General features: G+C 47.0%; 2 protein-coding genes and 4 non-coding genes across 9 annotated transcripts in view; 1 reads left to right on the top strand and 5 right to left on the bottom strand.

Annotated features, from left to right (window-relative positions):
- Window positions 1–17: 17 nt before the first annotated feature.
- RPL4 (ribosomal protein L4) lies at window positions 18–6,401 on the bottom strand. Its single transcript, XM_044445064.1, has 10 exons — window positions 6,283–6,401; window positions 4,094–4,265; window positions 3,590–3,696; window positions 2,324–2,462; window positions 1,884–2,008; window positions 1,490–1,619; window positions 1,067–1,223; window positions 646–729; window positions 270–390; window positions 18–185 (listed from the first exon to the last, which is right to left on the bottom strand). The coding sequence occupies exons 1-10, from the start codon at window positions 6,283–6,285 to the stop codon at window positions 105–107; spliced, it is 1,119 nt and encodes a 372-aa protein (XP_044300999.1). The 5' UTR covers window positions 6,286–6,401; the 3' UTR covers window positions 18–104.
- Window positions 1,360–1,430, bottom strand: LOC123030831. The gene has a single exon (XR_006416179.1). It is a non-coding gene; the product is annotated as a small nucleolar RNA SNORD18 (small nucleolar RNA).
- On the bottom strand, window positions 2,526–2,625 carry LOC123030833. The gene has a single exon (XR_006416181.1). It is a non-coding gene; the product is annotated as a small nucleolar RNA SNORD16 (small nucleolar RNA).
- Window positions 3,776–3,847, bottom strand: LOC123030832. Its single transcript, XR_006416180.1, has one exon. It is a non-coding gene; the product is annotated as a small nucleolar RNA SNORD18 (small nucleolar RNA).
- Window positions 4,342–4,442, bottom strand: LOC123030834. Its single transcript, XR_006416182.1, has one exon. It is a non-coding gene; the product is annotated as a small nucleolar RNA SNORD16 (small nucleolar RNA).
- A 341-nt stretch (window positions 6,402–6,742) lies between the features above and the next one.
- ZWILCH (zwilch kinetochore protein) overlaps window positions 6,743–18,796 on the top strand; it is a 21,229-nt gene continuing 9,175 nt past the window's right edge. The window contains exons 1-8 of one of the 4 annotated variants that reach the window (XM_044445086.1): window positions 6,743–6,822; window positions 13,314–13,365; window positions 14,233–14,328; window positions 14,410–14,525; window positions 14,848–15,032; window positions 15,638–15,717; window positions 17,058–17,228; window positions 17,820–17,906. In XM_044445086.1, coding sequence (XP_044301021.1) covers window positions 6,764–6,822; window positions 13,314–13,365; window positions 14,233–14,328; window positions 14,410–14,525; window positions 14,848–15,032; window positions 15,638–15,717; window positions 17,058–17,228; window positions 17,820–17,906 — 846 coding nt within the window. In that variant the 5' untranslated portion in view covers window positions 6,743–6,763. Of the gene's footprint in view, window positions 6,823–13,082; window positions 13,196–13,313; window positions 13,366–14,232; window positions 14,329–14,409; window positions 14,526–14,847; window positions 15,033–15,637; window positions 15,718–17,057; window positions 17,229–17,819; window positions 17,907–18,796 lie in introns of those variants that run through there. The other 3 variants (XM_044445084.1, XM_044445085.1, XM_044445087.1) reach the window with 3 other exon arrangements.

Below are 18,796 nucleotides of genomic sequence, written 5' to 3'. Positions count from 1 at the left end.
CATCAAATAACACCATCCTAAATCAATTCTTTTTTATTAACTGTAATGGAAGTTACAGTGTAATAATGCATGAGAAGCACCTGACATGCCAAATCTTGCATAATTTACGCTTTACTTTCAGTCTTTACAGCTGCAGCCTGGACCTTTGCTTTCCCCTTCGCCACCTTCTCTTCTCTGAGCTTGTGCTGTAGAAAAAACACAAGACCATTTAGTCCTTATTGTTTCAAGTAACCAAGTAATCATGTCAAGCGAGTACGCGGTCCACTCACGTTCTGAGCATGGCGCAGAATGGTATTGCGTCTCAGAGTCTTGGCATATGGATTCAATTTAATCATAACTCTCAAATTTTTCAGTGGATTCTTCTTAAGAACTCTGCGGTGAATCTTTTTCCTGCAGAGGATTGAGTGAATATACCTATGTAAATACATCTGTCATCTCACACATATCAGACCCTTAGCATATGTAAAGAAATCACAACCAGCAAATATTGATACATACATATTTCATTAAGACATCATATCTGAGCAAACACTTTTAAAACTGAAATTGTAAGAATGACACCACTACAATTCTGCCATCCCCTTTCTCCCAAAAGCCTGGTTGTCTCACGGAGGAACACCCCCCTGAAGATTTAAGAATGCTTACTTTGGTGCACGCAGGGCCTTTTGGATCTCCTGGCTTTTCAGGATCCTTCCAAGATCGGTATTGGTCATCTTGTGCATAGGCAGGCTGCATTTGAACACAGTCAAGTTACAGTGCAGGGAATGCATCTACTCTCTCAAGCGACACACTGTGTTTTTCACGCAAGGACCGTCTATTTTATCTCATCTTCTGTTCAAATGGACCAAACACCACCCAACCTCCATTTAGAGAGGGAGATCACGGATGGGGCAGAGCTTCTGCCCACAAACACCCCCTGCCTGAGTCACATAGATCACCATTCTAGCAGGACCTCCCAGCAGGTCACACAGAAGCAATCCAGTTTATTGGCAGGTGGTAGCGAGGAGAAATCTCTAGTCAAAGGCCAGGCCAAAGCAACCCCAGCCCAAGTCTAAAATAAGCTTACTTGTAGTCACTCTTCAGGGTGGCTGGCTTACGCCAGGTGCCGTACAAATCATCCAACTTGCGGAAAGCACTTTCAGTCCAAATGCAGAAACGTCCAACGTGGCCACCAGGAGCAAGTTTCAAAAGGTTCAACTTGTTGACATCGAGAAGAGTAATTCCTATCAAATAAGACATTCACTTACATATGAATAACCACACCTCCTACAATGAATAGGTGTCAGTATGTTGGAACTGCAAAGTATTAAGATACAACTCCAAAGGAAATCCTTTTCAAAGATGCACCCATCTGGTTAGTTTATCAGAACTTCCACCAAATCATGTCTTTCAGAAACACGGACCAATGAAGTGGAATCTCATCATTTTCAGAACTTCTTTTGCCCAGAGCCACAAAGATTATGTATCTTGTACAGTAACTCAAAACTACCTGGGATATTCCTGAAAGCTTTTATGATGCCATTGTCCTCATTGTAGATGATGCAGGGTCCCCTGCGCTGGATGCGGCGGCGGTTCCTCATTTTACCCTTACCCGCACGCATACGCTGAGAGGCATAGACCTGCAAAGAACATCGTGGGTCAGCCACCAAGCATATCAACACTTTCAGGAGCAAAAAACATGCTCCTGCAACTCAGCACTTCACCGTCACCACTGTTCATCTGAAACACGGACCAGTGAAATATTCATCATTTTGCAAGCAACAGAACTAGGGTACGTACTTAGATGTACTTAAAGGATGAGCTTTCCAAATGAAAGCAATTATTTTATCAATACACACATACAACCCAGTTCCCCCTTGTTTTGCAATTAATGCTCAATTCACCTTTTTGATATCATTCCAGGCTTTCAGTTTCTTAAGCAGCAAGACGGCTTCCTTCGTTTTTTTGTAGCCCTCGACTTTGTCTTCAACTACCAGAGGAAGCTCTGGAATCTCCTCAATGCGGTGGCCTGGTGAATAGAAAATTTGGCATTCAGCTACACACCTATTGTGATGGCAAAATGATTTTTTTTTTTGGCTCATAAATGAAACCAGACAAATAGGAGCAACAAACTAAACAAATACGGCAATTAACCTAGAAGCGTATTTGGAACACCCTCCCTGCAGGAAGCCTACTTTGGAAGTACATTAAGCTGCTCTTCAGACACGCTAGTCAGATACCGTCTCTTCTCTAGAATTCTGGGATAGAACCACCAACTATCCCACAGCTAGTTTTGCCACATTTAGTTTGCCGATTAAGGGATGCACACAATCAACATACTTGCCTTTAGACATAACAAGCGCAGGAAGGGCCGAGGCTGCCAGTGCAGAGCAGGTGGCATAGCGCTTCTGAGTAATGTTCACCCTGCGATGCCATCGTCGCCAAGTCTTGGTTGGGGCAAACATGCGTCCTCCACGACACATCTAGAAATCCAGCGTTAAGGATGGAACCAGAAGGTCTCCTGTGGAAGCCCCTCCTTTCATCCTTGCTCAGAGTTAGTTGGTCATCAGCCTTCTGCAACAGCCTTGTGACAGCAGGCAACTGTCGCTGAGTGCAGAGTAAGGCGCAAATTACGGCATCACAGCAAGTATCTCTCTCCAAGCACCAAAGCAGTGCCCCAGATGATAAGCTTAGTGGGTGGGGGTCAAAGTCGAAAGGGACTGTGAGGAAATCTGAAGAAATCTCTCCAAGCTGGGAGAATGGGCATCAGAATATCAAATGCAGTTCAGTGCAAGCAAAGAAAGTAATGCGTGTTGGAGTAAAAAAAAAAAAAACTTCAAGTATGGGCAAGAAAGGGCTCTTGGCATGGCGATGGGCAGCTCAATGAAAATGCTGGCCAAGTGTGCGACAACTGGGAAGACGTGAACTTCATGCAGGCACAACTAGGGAGCGAACTGAAAACAGACTTGCCGAAACTGTGCTTTCCGTATATGTATCTTTGATGCAACTGCACAGTCCTGGTTGCCTTGCCCCAGAAAGGATGCAGTTGAGTAGGAAAAAGGGCAACTGAAATGAGGAAGGAGCTGGAGCAACTGCCCTGTAAGGCAGCGACTTCTCCTGGGATGGTTTAGCTTAAAAAAGGGCAAGGGGAGGCGTGAGATTTGGATGGCGTCCAAAGAAGCCATCCAAATTCATGGAGAAGGCGACTGTTGAGGCGCACTAGCCTTGCCTCGCCCGCTGTGGGCTGCCTCCGTTGCCTCAGTCAGCGGGCCTGCTTGTTGGGAGCCTGGGCAGGTGGAATTCCTGTAAGCATCCTGCTTGAGGGATCCCATGGCCAGCACGTGAAGGGAGTGCTGGACTGGATGGACCACTGGTTTGACCCAGCATGGCTTTTCATCTATTCTTGTGCAAGGCATCCAGTTCTTGACCATTAAAGCTGGCGCTTCTGCACAGACTACAGTGCTGCTATAACAGGATTATGAAGATCTTAAGGCATACTATCACCATAAAATATTACTGCGAGTGCGAATATTGCATTTACACTGCAAGGGGCCATTATTTCACTCAAGTAGTTTAGTGCTTCAAAAAGGGCACCCAGAATGAAGGATACATTGCCAAAAGCACCCTGGCCAGATCGATGAGTTCCACCCCCACGGACCCTTGGGATACGAGCAACAGCTCTTCCTGTACCCCAAGATTCAGCACTTGTCTGATGCCCTGAAGAACAAAAGCACACAATTAAATTACTAAGTACCAATCACATGTTCGAGGCCATTTCCCTGACAATGTAATAGCCCGTATCAGAACTTCCACTGATATCACAGTACTCAAAAACACGGACCAATGAAGTGGAGTTTCATCATTTCAAAAGGCTCTCTGCTGCAGAAGCTCGTTCTCACCGTGTCAGGAGCTGTGCGAAACTGTGCACCTCACATGGACACCTAAATGCAGAGTCCCACAGTATCTGGACTGCCCTGTTACAGTTTTATTGCGTATCATCGCACACGCCGAACAAATATGCAGTCATCTAAATAACTTGCATCACCAGTACTCCCTTGCTACTATTAAATCATCAACCCCAAGGAAAGAGCAGCAGCACTGTTACGAATTTCACCTGCAAGCTCGCTGACAGCGTAAGGCTGCCTGTTGTTCTTCCGCAAATTGGTGTGAACAAAGTTCACGATGTCTGGGCGGATGGGCGCCTTGAACACAGCGGGCATGGTGACATTTTTGCCCGACACTTCTCCCTTTTCAGTATACACTGATACTAATGGACGAGTACAAGCCTGGAAAGGAAACAAAAGAACATCCGCTTAAGGAAAAGCAAAATATACTGTTGCTATTCACAGTCAGTTCAAATATTGCTCAGTTTCAGAAAATCTTCAGCTCAACGGCAACAGTATCTGGACAGCAGGCAACTGTCCCTGAATACCGGATAAGATGCAAATTACAACATCACAGCAATATGTAGATTCATCTATAACACACTGTACACCCACACCCAAGATACAAATGCAACATAACCTATAATGCCATAAAGCCCATTCTTTACCTTCCACACTTCAGCTTCCTTTGCAAGACCTGTATCTACCATCTAATAGCTTACATTTACTATGTTAAAGATATCCCAAGATTTTGCATCTAGTAATGGACTTTGTGGTGGGGTCCTTTCATGCTACACTTGGATCTTTGAGAGAGGATGTCAAGTTGAGTTCTTGCAACTAGGCAATAAAGGTCCTGCATCAATCAAAGCACCTTACAACTTATTCACACTTACTAATATTTGGCCTTTTCTGTTGCCCTACATCTGTTAAGTCTGTTGGTCACCAGGAAAATAAGCTTTATCCTGTTGAACCAGATGGGAAACATCTATTCACAGGTGGCCAATTTGTGGTTTTCCGGGTGGTATGGCCTATCACCTATCAATCCTCACCATTGGCTACGGTGGCCAAGATGAATGAGAGGAATAGCCCAAGACATCCAAAGGGCCACAAGCTGCCCACATCAAAATTAAGTTCCACATGTCTCCACCAGCACCATGTTTATGAAGAATCCATATGCAGAATTTGCAGACTATTGCCCCCACAAATACCTTTGACCTGTCATACATCACCATTTCAGCTTCTTGAGGTTCTTCTAAAAGCAACTGTATATGAAATAGTTTGTACTAGAAGCCATGCAGATTAAACATTTGTGATTTTTACCCCTTTACCATAGTACTGAAGCTTATGAATTACAAAACAAAAATAAAGGCCCTGCTAGAGCAGACCGAGGCAGGTTTGCCAAAGTCCAGCATCTTGTTTCGCAGTGGTCAATCACGTGTTTCTGGGATACACACAAACAGGAATCAAGAGCTACTTGAGGGTGTTTACCTTCTACCTTCAAATTTACTGGTGCTGAAAGGTATGTCCACTCCACAGGGAAGTTTTATTTTGCCATGATATATTCTATATATATTTGATATTCCAGATCAACTTCTTCAACCTGGTGACTATAAACTTCTTAACTCCAAGCCACCATAACCAATAGACTAGAGAATTTGTCATCCAATAGATCTCTAACTCCTGTATCATCCAGTGGGAAATGGGACAGCTAATAAATTTCTTAATATGAAAAAAGTGTGAAACAAGTGCATTTAGCAGCGGAGACTGTAAAGTACACATATGAAGCTCCCCAACTCAAAATTTATGCACTTACCAGACTTTTTTTGTGGAGGATCAGGCATCCTGGAGCCCGTCTGAAGTGCAATTCCCATCAGCCAAGCCAGCGGCTAGAAGAATGGGAGCTGCACTCCAAAAACTCCTGCGGCTACACGTAACCAGCCTTAGGGGTTCTCCTAGCACCGCCACCCCCCGTTGCCGGGGAAAAGACAGCGTTGATTTACCTTGCAAAGTTGTCAGGATTGCAACCAGGCAGTGTACGTAAAGCTACACAACAGCAGCTAGAATAACGAAGCTAATAATAGGGTGCTATCCATGGCGATAAAGCTGATGACCGCGTTCTGCAGTCGCGCTCTCATCCCTTGGGGACCCTCCTTCCTGCCAAAGGCTGCCGGATCCCGAGCCCTTCCCCCGGCCCAGGAGCGACGCACTGCGCTGCGCGAACCGCGTCGCTCTGCCTCCGCGGCCTGGCCCGGTGCGGCCTCCACGCGGCAGCGGCTCCTCGGGGCCAAGATGGCGCCCAGCCGGCCTCCCTCCCGCTCCTCTCCGCCCGGCCGCGGCGGGCTCCTTCCCCGCCTTCCTCCACCGTCGCGATGCCCTGCAAGCCCGCCGCCCTCTCGCCGCGGCGGCCCCTGCCTCTTACCATGACGGCGCGCTCGCAAGTCGCGGAGGAGACCCTCGCCTGCGCCTCGCCCGCCGCGGCCCCGACCGGAAAAGGAAGGGCGTAGCGCCGCCGCCGCCTTTTGCTCCTGCGCCTTTCCCTGCTCTGGCCCCGCCCCCCGCGGCGCCTCGGCGGCCAGCCCCGCCGGCCCTCCCCGGGCAGCGCCCCCCGCCCCCGCGCGAGCAGACGCGAGCAGGGCGACTCGGGCCGCCGCCGGCGCGCAGAAACCGCCCGAGGAAGGCGGGGACTCCTTTCCGGGCGGAGGGGAGAGCCGCCTCGCTCCGGCGGAGGGATTCGCGCTCTGGCGAATCAGGGCGAGGGAGCGGCGGCGGCGCGCAGTTCGGGCGCCTGAGCGGCGGCGGCAGCGGCGGCGGCGGCGGCGGCGAGGAGGGGTCGCGCGGAGCTCTTGCGGGGAGGGGCCGGCGCTGCCCGGTCCGTTCGCGGCTGCGGCCCCCCGGGAGCGATGGACGCGCGGCAGCGGCTGCGCGAGCCGGTCCTGCGGCTCCAGGGCCCCCTCCTGCAGTGAGTGCGCTCCCCTCCCCCCCCGCTCCGCATGTTTGCGGCCGCTGACCTCGTCCAGGCATCCCGCCCAGCGACGCGGCCTCCTTGCCCGCTTTAGCCTCGCGCCGCAGCGCGGGGAGCTGCGTGCCGGCCGGGGCGGGTCAGAAATCAGATCGTGAGCGAGCCACCCGCTCAGTAGGAACCCCCGCAGGGTTACTCTGTTTCGTCGTTTGTTAAGGCGTCCCGAGCGCACGGGGGGGTGGGGGGAACGGACTCGCGAAGTGTGAAAGGATCACTACCGTAGCCAAGCAGGAGGACTGCGAAATCCCCGCGAGGGGGAGGACGGTTGCAGCCGCCCTGCGCGCCCCGCAGGCCGAGGCGAGGAAGGGGGCTCGGGCGGGCCGAGGCCGCGCGCCCGCCCTGCTGGGGCGTCCCGTGGCTTGCCGGCCTGCGGGCGGCGATGGGCCGGGCGGCCCTGCCCCGGCCTGCCCTCAGCATCCAGGGTTGGTCCGCAGGGAGGCGCTGGGCCAGGGCCTCCGTCCGAAGGGAGCGGAGTGAGCCGCTCGCCCCAGGAGGAGAAAGGGGCTCGCCGCCCCCGTGGTTTGAAATTTAAGCCCCGTATGTTTCGCTCTAGAAGACGCACCTGACCATAAGACGCACCTAGTTTTTAGAGGAGGGATCCATGGAAAGCTTCCTGATCATCACAGGCACGTTCCCCATCACGTCCCCATGGACTTCATTAAAAGACGGGTTGCCATTTGAAAACACATGCCGACCTGTGACGAACAGCTCTCACCTGCGCCGGCGGAGGGCATGTGTGCCAGCCAGGTGTGGTGCAGCCGGGCCGGCAGCGTGCCGACGGTCTTCCGGGCGGCACGGCGGCGACAGGTCTTCCCGGGCGGTGGGGGTGAGCAGCCCGGCTCTCCTCCTCCACATGCCTCCCCCTGAGCGGCACAGCTCTCACCTGCGCCGGGGGGGGGGCGCGGAGCAGGGCACGCCGAGCGTGTGCCGGCCAGGTGTGCCACGTGGTGCAGGCGGCCGGCAGCGTCCCGGGCGTCGGGCACACACACATTCGCTCTATAAGACACACAGACATTTCCCCTTTTGAGGGGGGAAAAGTGCGTCTTACAGAGCGAAAAATACAGTATTTACTTACTGCTTCAAGGTGCATGACTTTCTATTTATTTATTATTATTTTCTTTGAACTTATATTCTGCTAAATTGGCCCAAGGGCCCTCTAAGTGGATTATAGTCAACTAAAAGTACATCATGACAAGGGCAATAAAAACAAGCCATTAGAATACAATAACCAAAAGACAATACAATACACAGCTGAAGGCAGCTAATTTAAAGCCACAGTTTAGTTAATATTAAGACCAGAGTGATTTACGAAGTGTGACTTAATAGTATCAGTGAAAATGTGTTGTTACATGGCATGAAGTTGTCTCTGGCTTATTAGGATCTTAAGAAGAAAGTACAAGAGTAGGACTGCTGCTAAATATGAAGTAAATATCATGACTACAGAAGAGTTAGATAACTTTAAGATCAGCAGTGAAGAAATTGAAATTGTGAAATATTTTGTATACTTTGGTTCAACCATCAATTCAAAGGGAGACTGCAGCCAAGAAATTAGAAGAAAGCTGAGACAGGGAAGGGCAGCTATTATTAAATTCATTTTCTGTACTATCATTTGGCCATAAAAGGCTCTTGGAGCAGTTTGCAGAACACATTAGTCTGATATGCAAGAAATAGTAAAATGAACAAAGCAAGGTACAAGAGTTCAAAACAAAACGGAATCAAAATAGCTACATGAAGTAATAAAACACAACAGTTTACAGAATTCATAACATTACTAAAGCAATAACACCCGAAGTATTAAACAATTCATTATCATCATGTAGCCTACAACTACAAGCCACCCACCCAACTGGCCAATGGCCAGAGTCTCAAGGAACTAAAAAAGATCATCACATGTAACACTATTTCACTTGAGAACAAGGCTAAGATCTTCCATGGTATTGCATTCCCAATCACTGTGTATGGGGGTGAGAGCTGTACAGCGAGGAAGGCTGAGAGGAAGAAATTCATTCAGCTCAAAATATGGTGTTGGAGGAGAATTTTGAGATTACCCTGGGCTGACAAACAAGTGGACTAGGTCAATTCAAGCTGAAACTTTCCCTGAAAGCAGAAATGACAAAACTGAATTACATTTGAGCACATCATGAGAAGGCCAGACTCTGGAGAAGACGAACATGCAAGGGAAAATTGAAGGCCGAAGAAGAAGGGAAGACCAAATATGAGATGGATCAATTCCAGAAAAGAAGCCACAGCCCTGAATTTGCAAAAGCTGAGTGGGACTGCCAAGGACAGGACAGTCTGGGTGGGGGATTCATAGGATCCTCATAAGTCAGAGACAGTTTAATGGCACATAGCAGCAATGAAGGAAGACCCGTTTCTTTCAGAATCACTCTAGTTTCTCAGGATCAACACAAAGACTTTGCCATAGCCTATAAAGCAGGGGTCCTCAAACTTTTTGAATAGGGGACCAGTTGAAAGGTGCCGGGGACGGGCGCAGTCTGCCAAGGCAGTGTGGGCCGGGATGGGGTGGGGGGCATGCACATGTGTGCGCGCGGAAAGGCAGGGCATGTGTGCGCAGAGATCATTTTCTCCCAACGAGTCCAAAAGGATCTCCTTGCGAGCAAGCTGGCATCTGGCTGCGCACGCATGGCAAGCTATCGCGGGCCGGATAAGTGGGCATGGTGGGCTGGATGCAGCCCGCAGGCCATAGCCTGTGGACCCATGCCATAAAGTATTGACCAGCCTTGGGAAGTTCTTTGGTGCACGCCAGCAGCCAGTGTGATACAATCTCTAGTGCCTCTTCTTTGTAGGAATCCAGTTAGAATGTTAGGCATTTCTCTTTCCATATAGGCTAGTAGTCTTTGTTGTAACACCCTGAGCGTTATTTTGCTTGTATGGGAAAACAGCGCAATGACTCGACGGTTGCCGTACCCTTTCACATCTCCCTTGAATCAGAATGCACATTGGACAGTTACAGTTTGTGCTGCGCAGCTTGCAACAGTTCTGCTGCTGCCCTGTCTGCTCCAGAGCAGCTTTTGCTCCACTTTTGAATCTTGCAGGTTCTTCCTCATAGGGTTCTTTTCTGAAGTAGTCTCGCTTCTTTTCATCTCTTCTGTATAGCTCTTCCATACATAATTTTCATTGGTGTTTATTGTCTCCCAGTGAGACCACATGTTTGTCTTTCATCATTCCTAATCTAAGTTTGAAGTGCCCTTTGATTTCTTGGGTCTTCTGGAAAAGGTCTCTCTCTCTCTCGTTCCCTTCTATTTCTTTGCACTGGCCATTGTAATAGTTCATTTTGTCTCTGCGTAATACTCACTGAGAAGTTGCCTTCAGATTTCTTACCCTGTTTCTCTCACCTTTTGCTTTCTCATCTGGTCTGTCCTGAAGCGATTCTGAGTGTTTCTTCTCTCATCTATTTAGGCTTTTTAACTTTTTAAAAGAAAGTTTGCTGCACGAGTTACCTTTTGGCACTCTTCCCTGATCATGTCTCTGACTTCACAGGTCTTCTGATCATGGTGAATTGCATTTAGTAATGCAAATCTGTTATTTATTTCAGTTCCTCAGGAATGTTACTGAAGTTGTGCCTGAAGCACTTTGCTTCTGTTACTGATCTTTTTTCAGCTTGACTCTGAGTTTTGATATTCTCCGTTCATGTTTGTTACCACAATTTGCTCCTGATTTTGGCTGGTACCAGGAATAACAGCTTCTCCAGCTTCTGCTTCCAACTGCTTAGTGTATTTAATTTTTGCACTGCCCATCTGGTGATGTCTCTGTTTTCTGGTTGCCTGAAGTGCATCTTTGCAATACTGAGATGGTTGGCTTCACAGAATTACACAAGTTGTTCTCCCACTTCATTTCTGGCCTATAGGCCAATTTTTTCCACAATGCTGGATTCTGTTTTGTTTCCTACTTCTGTGTCCCAGTCATCTACAATTGTCACCTATTATGTCTTCTTTTGATTTGCTGTCAGTTTCTTCTTGGTCCCTTGCATAAACATGTACAATTCCTTCTGCAGCATCTATTGTTGGAGTAGAGACTTGAATGGTTATATTGATCGATTTTCTAAGAATTTTGATTATTATTACTACTACTACCTCCTGTGCTATATTTTGCTTCAATATTAAAGCTGCTTCATTGCTTCTTAGTTTATAATTTCAAAGCACTCGATTTTGGACAAAAATATCCCTTTCCAGTCCCTTGTAGTTCACTGATACCAGGTGCTGCAATGTTTAACCCTTCCATTTTGCTTTATCATTTCCAGTTTGCCATGATTCATAATTTTCATGTCCCTTGTCGCAGTTGTACACAGCGTCCAAGTTTCCTTTCCCCTCTACAACATGTCAGCCACTAGACTTCCTTTCAGCTTTGATCTAGTTGCATCATTAGTCACATCTCTATTTGTACTTGTCCTTTGTTGTTGTTGTCCGACCCATCGCGACCTCATGGATAACATTCCTCCAGGCCTTCAGGTCCTCCACCATCCCCCGGAGTCCACTTAAGCTCACACCAGCTGCCTCAGTGACTCCATCCAGCCACCTCATCCTCTGCCGTCCCCTTCTTCTTTTGCCATCTATTGTTCCCAGCATCAGGCTCTTCTCCAGGGAATCCTTCCTTCTCATCAGGTGGCCAAAGTATTTGAGTTTCATCTTCAGGATCTGGCCTTCTAAAGAGCAGTCAGGGTTGATCTCCTCTAGGACTGACCGGTTTGATTGCCTTGCAGTCCAAGGGACTTGCAGGAGTCTCCACCAGCACCACAATTCAAAGGCCTCAATTCTTTGGTGCTCAGCCTTCCTTATGGCCCAACTATCACAGCCAAGAAGTGCATCTGAGCCACAGTCAACTCTTGGTCTAGTTTTTACTGACTGTATGGAGCTTCTCCATCTTTGGCTGCAGAGCACATAGTCAATCTGATTTCTGTGTTGACCGTCTGGTGATGTCCATGTGTAGAGTCGTCTCTTGGGTTGTTGGAAAAGAGTGTTTGCTATGACAATCGTATTCTCTTGACAAAATTCTACCAACCTGTGCCCTGCTTCATTTTGTACTCCAAGACCAAACTTGCCTGTTATTCCGGTTATCTTTCAGCTTCTTACTTTAGCATTCCAATCCCCCATGATGATGAAGACATCATTTTTTGGTGTTAATTCTAGAAGGTGTTGGAGGCCTTCATAGAACCGGTCAACTTCAGCCTCTTCAGCACCAGTGGCTGGGGCATAGACTTGGACTACTGTGATGTTGAATGGTTTGCCTTGGATTCTAACTGAGATCATTCTGTCATTTTGGAGATTGTATCCCAGTGCTGCTTTTCCTACTCTTTTACTGACTATGAAGGCTACTTGTCCTTTACTCTTCCCCAAGTAGCTGGTTCTGTGCCTTCCAGCCTGGAAGGTTCATCTTCTGGCACTCTCTTGTTGCATGTTGGATTGTTTCATCACAGGGTTTCCAAGGTAGGAAATATTCTGAAGTGTTCCCTATGATGTCTCATTTGCCACCTTTGCAGTACTAATATGAGTTAGCTTGTGTATCCCATCTATCCTGAAAGTCAGGTGCCACTACAAAAAAAGTTTGCTCCTCCCTTGCCCTCCTCCTTTCTGAGGCCCTCTCTCTGTGCCTCTCAGCAGAGAAAGGCAAGACTAGTAATGGAGTGAAGGGGATGATCCACACCCACTGAGGTCCTCTGGCCCACAGAAGGTCTGCTGGGGGACAGTTCAACCCTTCCTCTCCAACATGTGTCCCACCTCAGGCTAAAGTTTCTCTTGCTCGCTGAGCTGGTGTTAAAGGTGGCGCCATCACTGTAGTCTGCAGCATTAGTCCCTTCCCCAGGACACACCGGATCAGCCCTGAGTGACCGTGTTGGATCATAATGGGCTTCTAATCCTGCACACTTTTGCAAAAATCTATAAACTGCAAATACTTGGCAGTTTGCTGAAAACTGGGCACCGGTATAGCCTAATTCTCCTTGCTGCTGATTGACTTAAGCTGAGGAGCACAGAATGGGCAAGGCAAGCGAAGAGGTGAAATTGGGCTTGATCCTCAGTGACGTCCCTAGCCTCTCCTCTTCATCCCCCTCCTCCCCATCTATGCATAGAATTGTGCATTTGGGAGTGGTGCTAGCAGTGAGGATAAAACAAGGAAGTGATCTAAGGTTACTGGGTGTTTTTTCTTGAGATGTCATTTTATTCAAAGCCTGACAGTCAGAAATCAAGTGGATAAAATTTTCCCTACTATTTTGTCCTAGATTTCTTCATGCTAGATCGCCATGAAAGGACCACAGCTGAGGCAGTGTGTGGATGTAATGGCAACTCCATGCCAGATGGTATTTTTAGCAATGTTTATTTTCTGAAAGTTTCCAGAAATGGTTGGAATTGGCCTTCAGATATTTCTAGTGAAGCCTGTTCAGAAAATCATTCTATAAATGATTTGTTATGTTTCAGACTATATGAGGAAGGAAAGAAGAACATCAATAAAGGACCGTGTATATTTGAGGTATGGGTGTTTAATTTTTTCCAAACAATCATTTTGTTTTACAAAAATAGTTGAAGTCTTTGGCTCTACTCTCCATAGTTGCTAAACTGCTCATTTTTGTTAATACATGGGGAAGCATAATTTTGCATGAAATTGATTAATAAACATTAAAAATCCAGATTTTCCAAAGTGGGGTAATGTATCTAATTAGAAATGACAAATCAGCTCACACTAAAAGAAATAGAGATTTTGAGCCAGTTGCATTATGTGCCTAAAGGTACAGATTTGGGCAGCTGTTGAAATGACTGAAGCCCCTTTTAAGGAGCAAAAAGGATGGATTTTTCTCTCTCATTTACATTATTTTGTTCATAGTCAGGTACTTCAAGTTTTACGTACAGCTTCAGTGTTCTTTGCCTTGAAAAGCTGGTGGTTCATTAGAAAACATTCATATAATTCCATATTGAACTTGTTTTAAAACTGACCAGCCTAATTGCTTAGATATTCTCAAGTTGTGTTCAAGAATCACATGTTGTTTAGTAGAAGAGTTTTTCATTATATGACACCTTCCACTATCAAGGGGCCTTGTGTGCTTTGCTTTCATGGTGATCTTTTGGTGATCTAATAAAGGGATTAACCTAATGCAGATTTTGGATTTTCTCATTCAGTAGAAGTTCAATTCAGCATTACCACTAGTGGAATATGAGAATGGAGAGCTGCAGAAATATTATGCCTGAGTTTTGAAGGATAACTACCAGGCAGTGGGGAAAGTATTCAGCATTGCTTCCACTTGGAACAGGCTTGCTTCAGCGGCTAGCGATCTAAATTAGAATTGAATCTTACACTGTCAAAAAACTGTGGTACATAAACAGAGCTGTGTTCTTTTCCCAGACTGATCTGCAAGGTTATTTGATTGGTGAAGGATGCGCGAGCCCCTTGGATGTCTTCTGGGACAGGAGTGGTGTGATGTTTGTTGTAGAAAAAGTGGTAAGCTGTATCTCCTCAATTCAGACTTCTGCCTTTTTCTGGGACTGGCCATCATTCTAATAGAACTGCTTATTCCAATAGCGACCATGTGAAGCAATCGACAAACTAGAAGATCCGCAGACTGGTGGCACTTCTACTTTGGAGGCTTGCCCAAGTGAGAATTCTTCACCATTGGCTTTACCCATTTCAAGAGCAAGGTGTGTTTAATCCTGGTTTTGATCTTGGTTTTGCTCTTGTTAGTGACCATCATAGCAGACCAGCTTGAAATTTCCTGGGTTGTTCTGGCCTGGTAACTATACTCTCTGTTCGGACATAATAGCAAACTGCAGATAATTGGAGGCTTCCTTAGTTATGACAATGGGCAGTGTGAATGCAGAGCATGTTGGCAAAATGCTTGCGCATATCTCAGCTTATTTAAGCCAAGATATTTTTGTTAAACTGGACTACTAGGTTCTGAAAGAGAGCAACATCGTTTGTTAAGATGTTTAACATATCTTATGACTTCGCATCTGTTTCTAGGCAACTGATTTCATTCTATACAATGTCCCAAAATCCAAACATGAACTTAACACTGGTGTTACTTCCTCCACTTTGGGTGCGATGTGATCGGTCTGACCTGAAACAAACAATATGGCTAGGAGCTGAGCCTCTCAGCACTGGAAACAAGATTATAGGAATCAATCTTTATACAGTTACTTGCAAAGGTACTTTTTTCTTGATCAGGGCATGTCTCTATGTATATTAAAGGATTTTTTAAAAATAAAAAAGATGTTAACAAGTGTGGTGCTTATAGTCTGCTTAGAGAATTGACTGTACTTAAAAACTGAATGTGCGTTTCATTGATTTTTATTTTTTTATTTAATTTTACTTTTGGGGTGGTGGGTGCAGCAGGAAAACATTTATTTCATTCTCAGATGCTGATCCTTGGAAATGTAGCTATTAAAGGTGTAATCCTGACTTTGTGTTGGAGTAGCGTTTCCGAAAACCCACTTTGCTTCTCCCTGCAGGACGGGAGGAGCCTGCTTCGGTAGACTTCCTCAGTTTGTAGATTATTCTACAGGGTAGCTTATTCCTTCCCTTGATGAGGAATGGGAGGGAAATAATGTAGCCTGGCTCCACAGTGCGTGTACCTGTTTGGGGCGTCCCCAGAAGCTTCTCCTGCGAGCTTGCCTCATGCCCTGTGTCCTCCTTGTGTCAGAGAGGTGTGTCTCTTCCCGTGGGCGCGTGGAGATGGGGGACACGGGCAGGCTGCCCTGTAAACCTCCTGCTAGTTGAATAAGCCCTGCTGAGTCCAGATGCTTTTTTCCAGGTCCAGTGTCAAAGAAAAAATATTCCGCAGACCTTGAAGAGCTGAAAGAGATGCACAGAATGAGACATCACTCTTCCAATGTAGGTTTCTCATTTTTATCCATCCCTTTGCAAACATCGCAAATTTTCTCATTCCGCCATGTGCAGGGGCATCCGAGGTTCTTCCTTGCTTATTGGGCTCCCAGAGGATCGGCATGGTGCTGCAAGCCCTAGCTCCCAAAACACCTGCACTTGGCCTGGAAACGTTCCCTGCTTGAATGCGGGGATAGGCAGCACGGTGCCCGTGGGTGCCAGTGCAACCAGGGTTATCTGGTGCTGCACCCCTTCGGTTTTAAAATAATAATGCATTTTCTTATGAGCAGCTGATTCTGTGTGAAAGAGGTTTCTGCTGGTGTGGAAAACTAGGTTCAGTTGATTTTTTTTCTTTTAGCATGCTGGGATTCAGACACCACCTTTTATTCAGTCCTGTGGAGAGGTCATTCGCCCTTTGCCAGGCTTCCCACAGCAGCCATTTCCTGGCAGTACCCAGGTGATTCCCTTGAGTTGCTAGATGTGCTCATGGCCTCCAAAGATGCTCTATTTAGGCTAGTCAGCACAGCTGAAATTTTGAAAGCGTATTCTGGGTTCTCTCACAAAATAGCTGCTACAGCAAGCATGGGCAGTCACAAAGTACCCACTTCCCAGAGGCAAGCTGGTGAAGGCTGAAAGGAAAGTGACTTGCCTAAGGGCCTAAATACAAGGTTATTCTGAGCTCCAAAACGCAAACTGCTCCTTTGAACCTGTGGTTTTCTACTCCCAGCATGCTGTTTGAAGACCAAGCAACTGAGGATGAGGTAGAGTTGGGGGTCTGAGTTCCAGATGCCAATAATATATTTGCCCCCACAAAGCACAAATATTTTACTGAGGCAAATGGGTAGTGTTCAAAGAAACAGATGCATGCAAAATAACCTACTGTGGCAAAAATAAATTGGCTAATACTACATCAAATGAAACAGAAACAAACAACTTGCACACATGTACGTGTGCGCACAGGTGAGTCACCCCTTGTGCTCTCCTGCTATGATATAGAAGCTCCAGTATGTACCCCATTGCCCTGGGGGCATTTTCTTCCCTTGCGTGGCTTGACGTACTTCAGAAAGAAGGGCTTGCAACTGACTGCCATTTGTATTTGAAAGTGGCCCAAAAGGCATTGATTGAAATGGGGACAGTACTATAGACCAGTGTAGGTTCCCAGATTAAAAACCATTGTGTGCATTTATATTGCTGTCCTATAGATATTTGCTTAGAAGTAAGGTCTGTTTAGGGCTGTATCCTCAGCAGGATCAGAAAATTTAGTTAGGTTTTTATTCTCTTCCCCACAGTCCGAAGCTATGATTTATTTTTCAATAGCAGGTTACAACTGTAAATTATGTTAATTTCAGTTGACAGTAAAGGGCTTTGCTCGTTACGAGTTTCTTGATGCCACTCCACTGGACTCCCTCGCTCTGGAAGACACGCTCATTTCCTTGGAGAGAAATATTTATGTTGACTTTGCTTGGAACACGGTCACAAAGCTCCTGCAGACGCCTTCCCTCACTTCTGCTGCTACACTGGTACGGACCCCCCCCCCCGGGTGTTGTTGCAGCACAAGAGTAAAACTATTGCAAAATCAGGGTCATTTAATGGTGGCCAGGGTGAAGGAGTGGTAATTTGTTAGCCTTCACGTAACCATTTCCAGAGGATAGCCATGTTAGACTGTTACAGCAAAACAGCTGGGCATATTAAAGTAATACATTTATTCTGGCGTAAGAGTTCATGGACTATCACCCACTTTTTCAAATGCATAGTTAGAAAGGATTTGAGGTTTATGTACAGCTTGTGGTGGGTATCTATCGTTGTGCTTGGCCAAGGGAGCCTGCTCAGCTGCACAGCACTGGCTCCATCTTACCCGGGTCCAAGACACAAAAGCTACCCTTCTGTGATTTGCGGCAGGTTTCTGCCAGGCCATCAGGATGCTGGCATTGCAGTGCAGACGCTCTGGCCAAGGTCATGTCAAGGCCAACAGTCTCCGCTTGGCAAAGCTAGTAAAAGCCCAAGCTGTAGTTGGCAAAGGCTTCAGCTGAAAGCTCTTTGCTAATCTAGGGTGCTGCCACCATTGGTCTTCGTGGCCCTAGCTAAGCTTTGCTTTCCACCTGTAACTTCAGTCTTGGAATTTCCAGAAAGTGCAGATGGCGTCTGGGAGCCCCCTGAGTTCTGTGTATGAGCTGAGCCGGGAACTGGCGTTCCTCCTGGTAAGTGTGGTTGCAGCATTTCCCACACACAGAGCTGTGGGTCTTACGGCCTCAAGGGGAGGAGGTGCCACCTCTGAAATTTAATCAAGCTGATATTGGTCCCCTTTGTGGATCACTGCCTTGCCGTGGCGAAGGGGCTTGCGTAGCTCAATGAAGCTGTGAGCCATGCCAAGCAGGGCTACCCAAGACGGACAGGTCGTAGCAGAGAGCTCTGACAGAAGCTGATCCATGGGAGAAGGAAATGGCAACCCACTCCAGTATCTTTGCCATGAAAACCCCATGGACAGTACCAAAAGGCAAAAAGATACGACACCGGAAGATGAGCCCCTCAGGTCGGAAGGTGTCCAATGTGCCTTTGATTGTGTGGATCACAGCAAACTGTGGCATGTTCTTAAAGAGATGGGAGTACCTGACCATCTTACTTGTCTCTTGAGAAACCTATATGCGGGTCAAGAAGCTACAGTGAGAACTGGGCACGGAACCACTGATTGGCTCAAAATTGAGAAAGGAGTTCGGCAAGGCTGTATACTGTCGCCCTGCCTATTTAACTTAGATGCAGAGCACATCATGAGAAAGGCGGGGCTAAACGAATCACCAGTTGGAATTAAGATTGCTGGGAGAAATATCAACAACCTCAGATATGCAGATGATACCACTCTCATGGCAGAAAGTGAAGAGGAACCAAAGAGCCTCTTGATGCGGGTGAAGGAGGAGAGCGCAAAAGTTGGCTTGAAACTCAACACTAAGAAAACTAAGATCATGGCATCCGATCCTCTCACTTCTTGGCAAATAGATGGGGAAGAAATGGAGGTAGTGACAGATTTTATTTTCCTGGGCTCCAAGATCACCGCAGATGGGGACTGCAGCCAAGAAATTAAAAGACGCTCCTG

This window comes from Varanus komodoensis, unplaced genomic scaffold, assembly GCF_004798865.1.
Source record: "Varanus komodoensis strain SLA01 unplaced genomic scaffold, ASM479886v1 scaffold46_3, whole genome shotgun sequence".
Lineage (NCBI taxonomy): Eukaryota > Metazoa > Chordata > Lepidosauria > Squamata > Varanidae > Varanus > Varanus komodoensis.
The sequence above is the reverse complement of the archived record's forward strand: the minus strand, read 5'-3'. Positions and strand labels throughout refer to the sequence as shown.

Bases quoted from the DNA above. Each gene is read 5' to 3' on its own strand.
- RPL4 (XM_044445064.1), bottom strand. The intron at 2,463-3,589 runs GTATCCTTCATT...CTGGATTTCTAG, and splicing joins GCCAGGGTGCTTTTGGCAAT to ATGTGTCGTGGAGGACGCAT. The intron at 2,009-2,323 runs GCAAGTATGTTG...TCTATTCACCAG, and splicing joins TGCGCTTGTTATGTCTAAAG to GCCACCGCATTGAGGAGATT.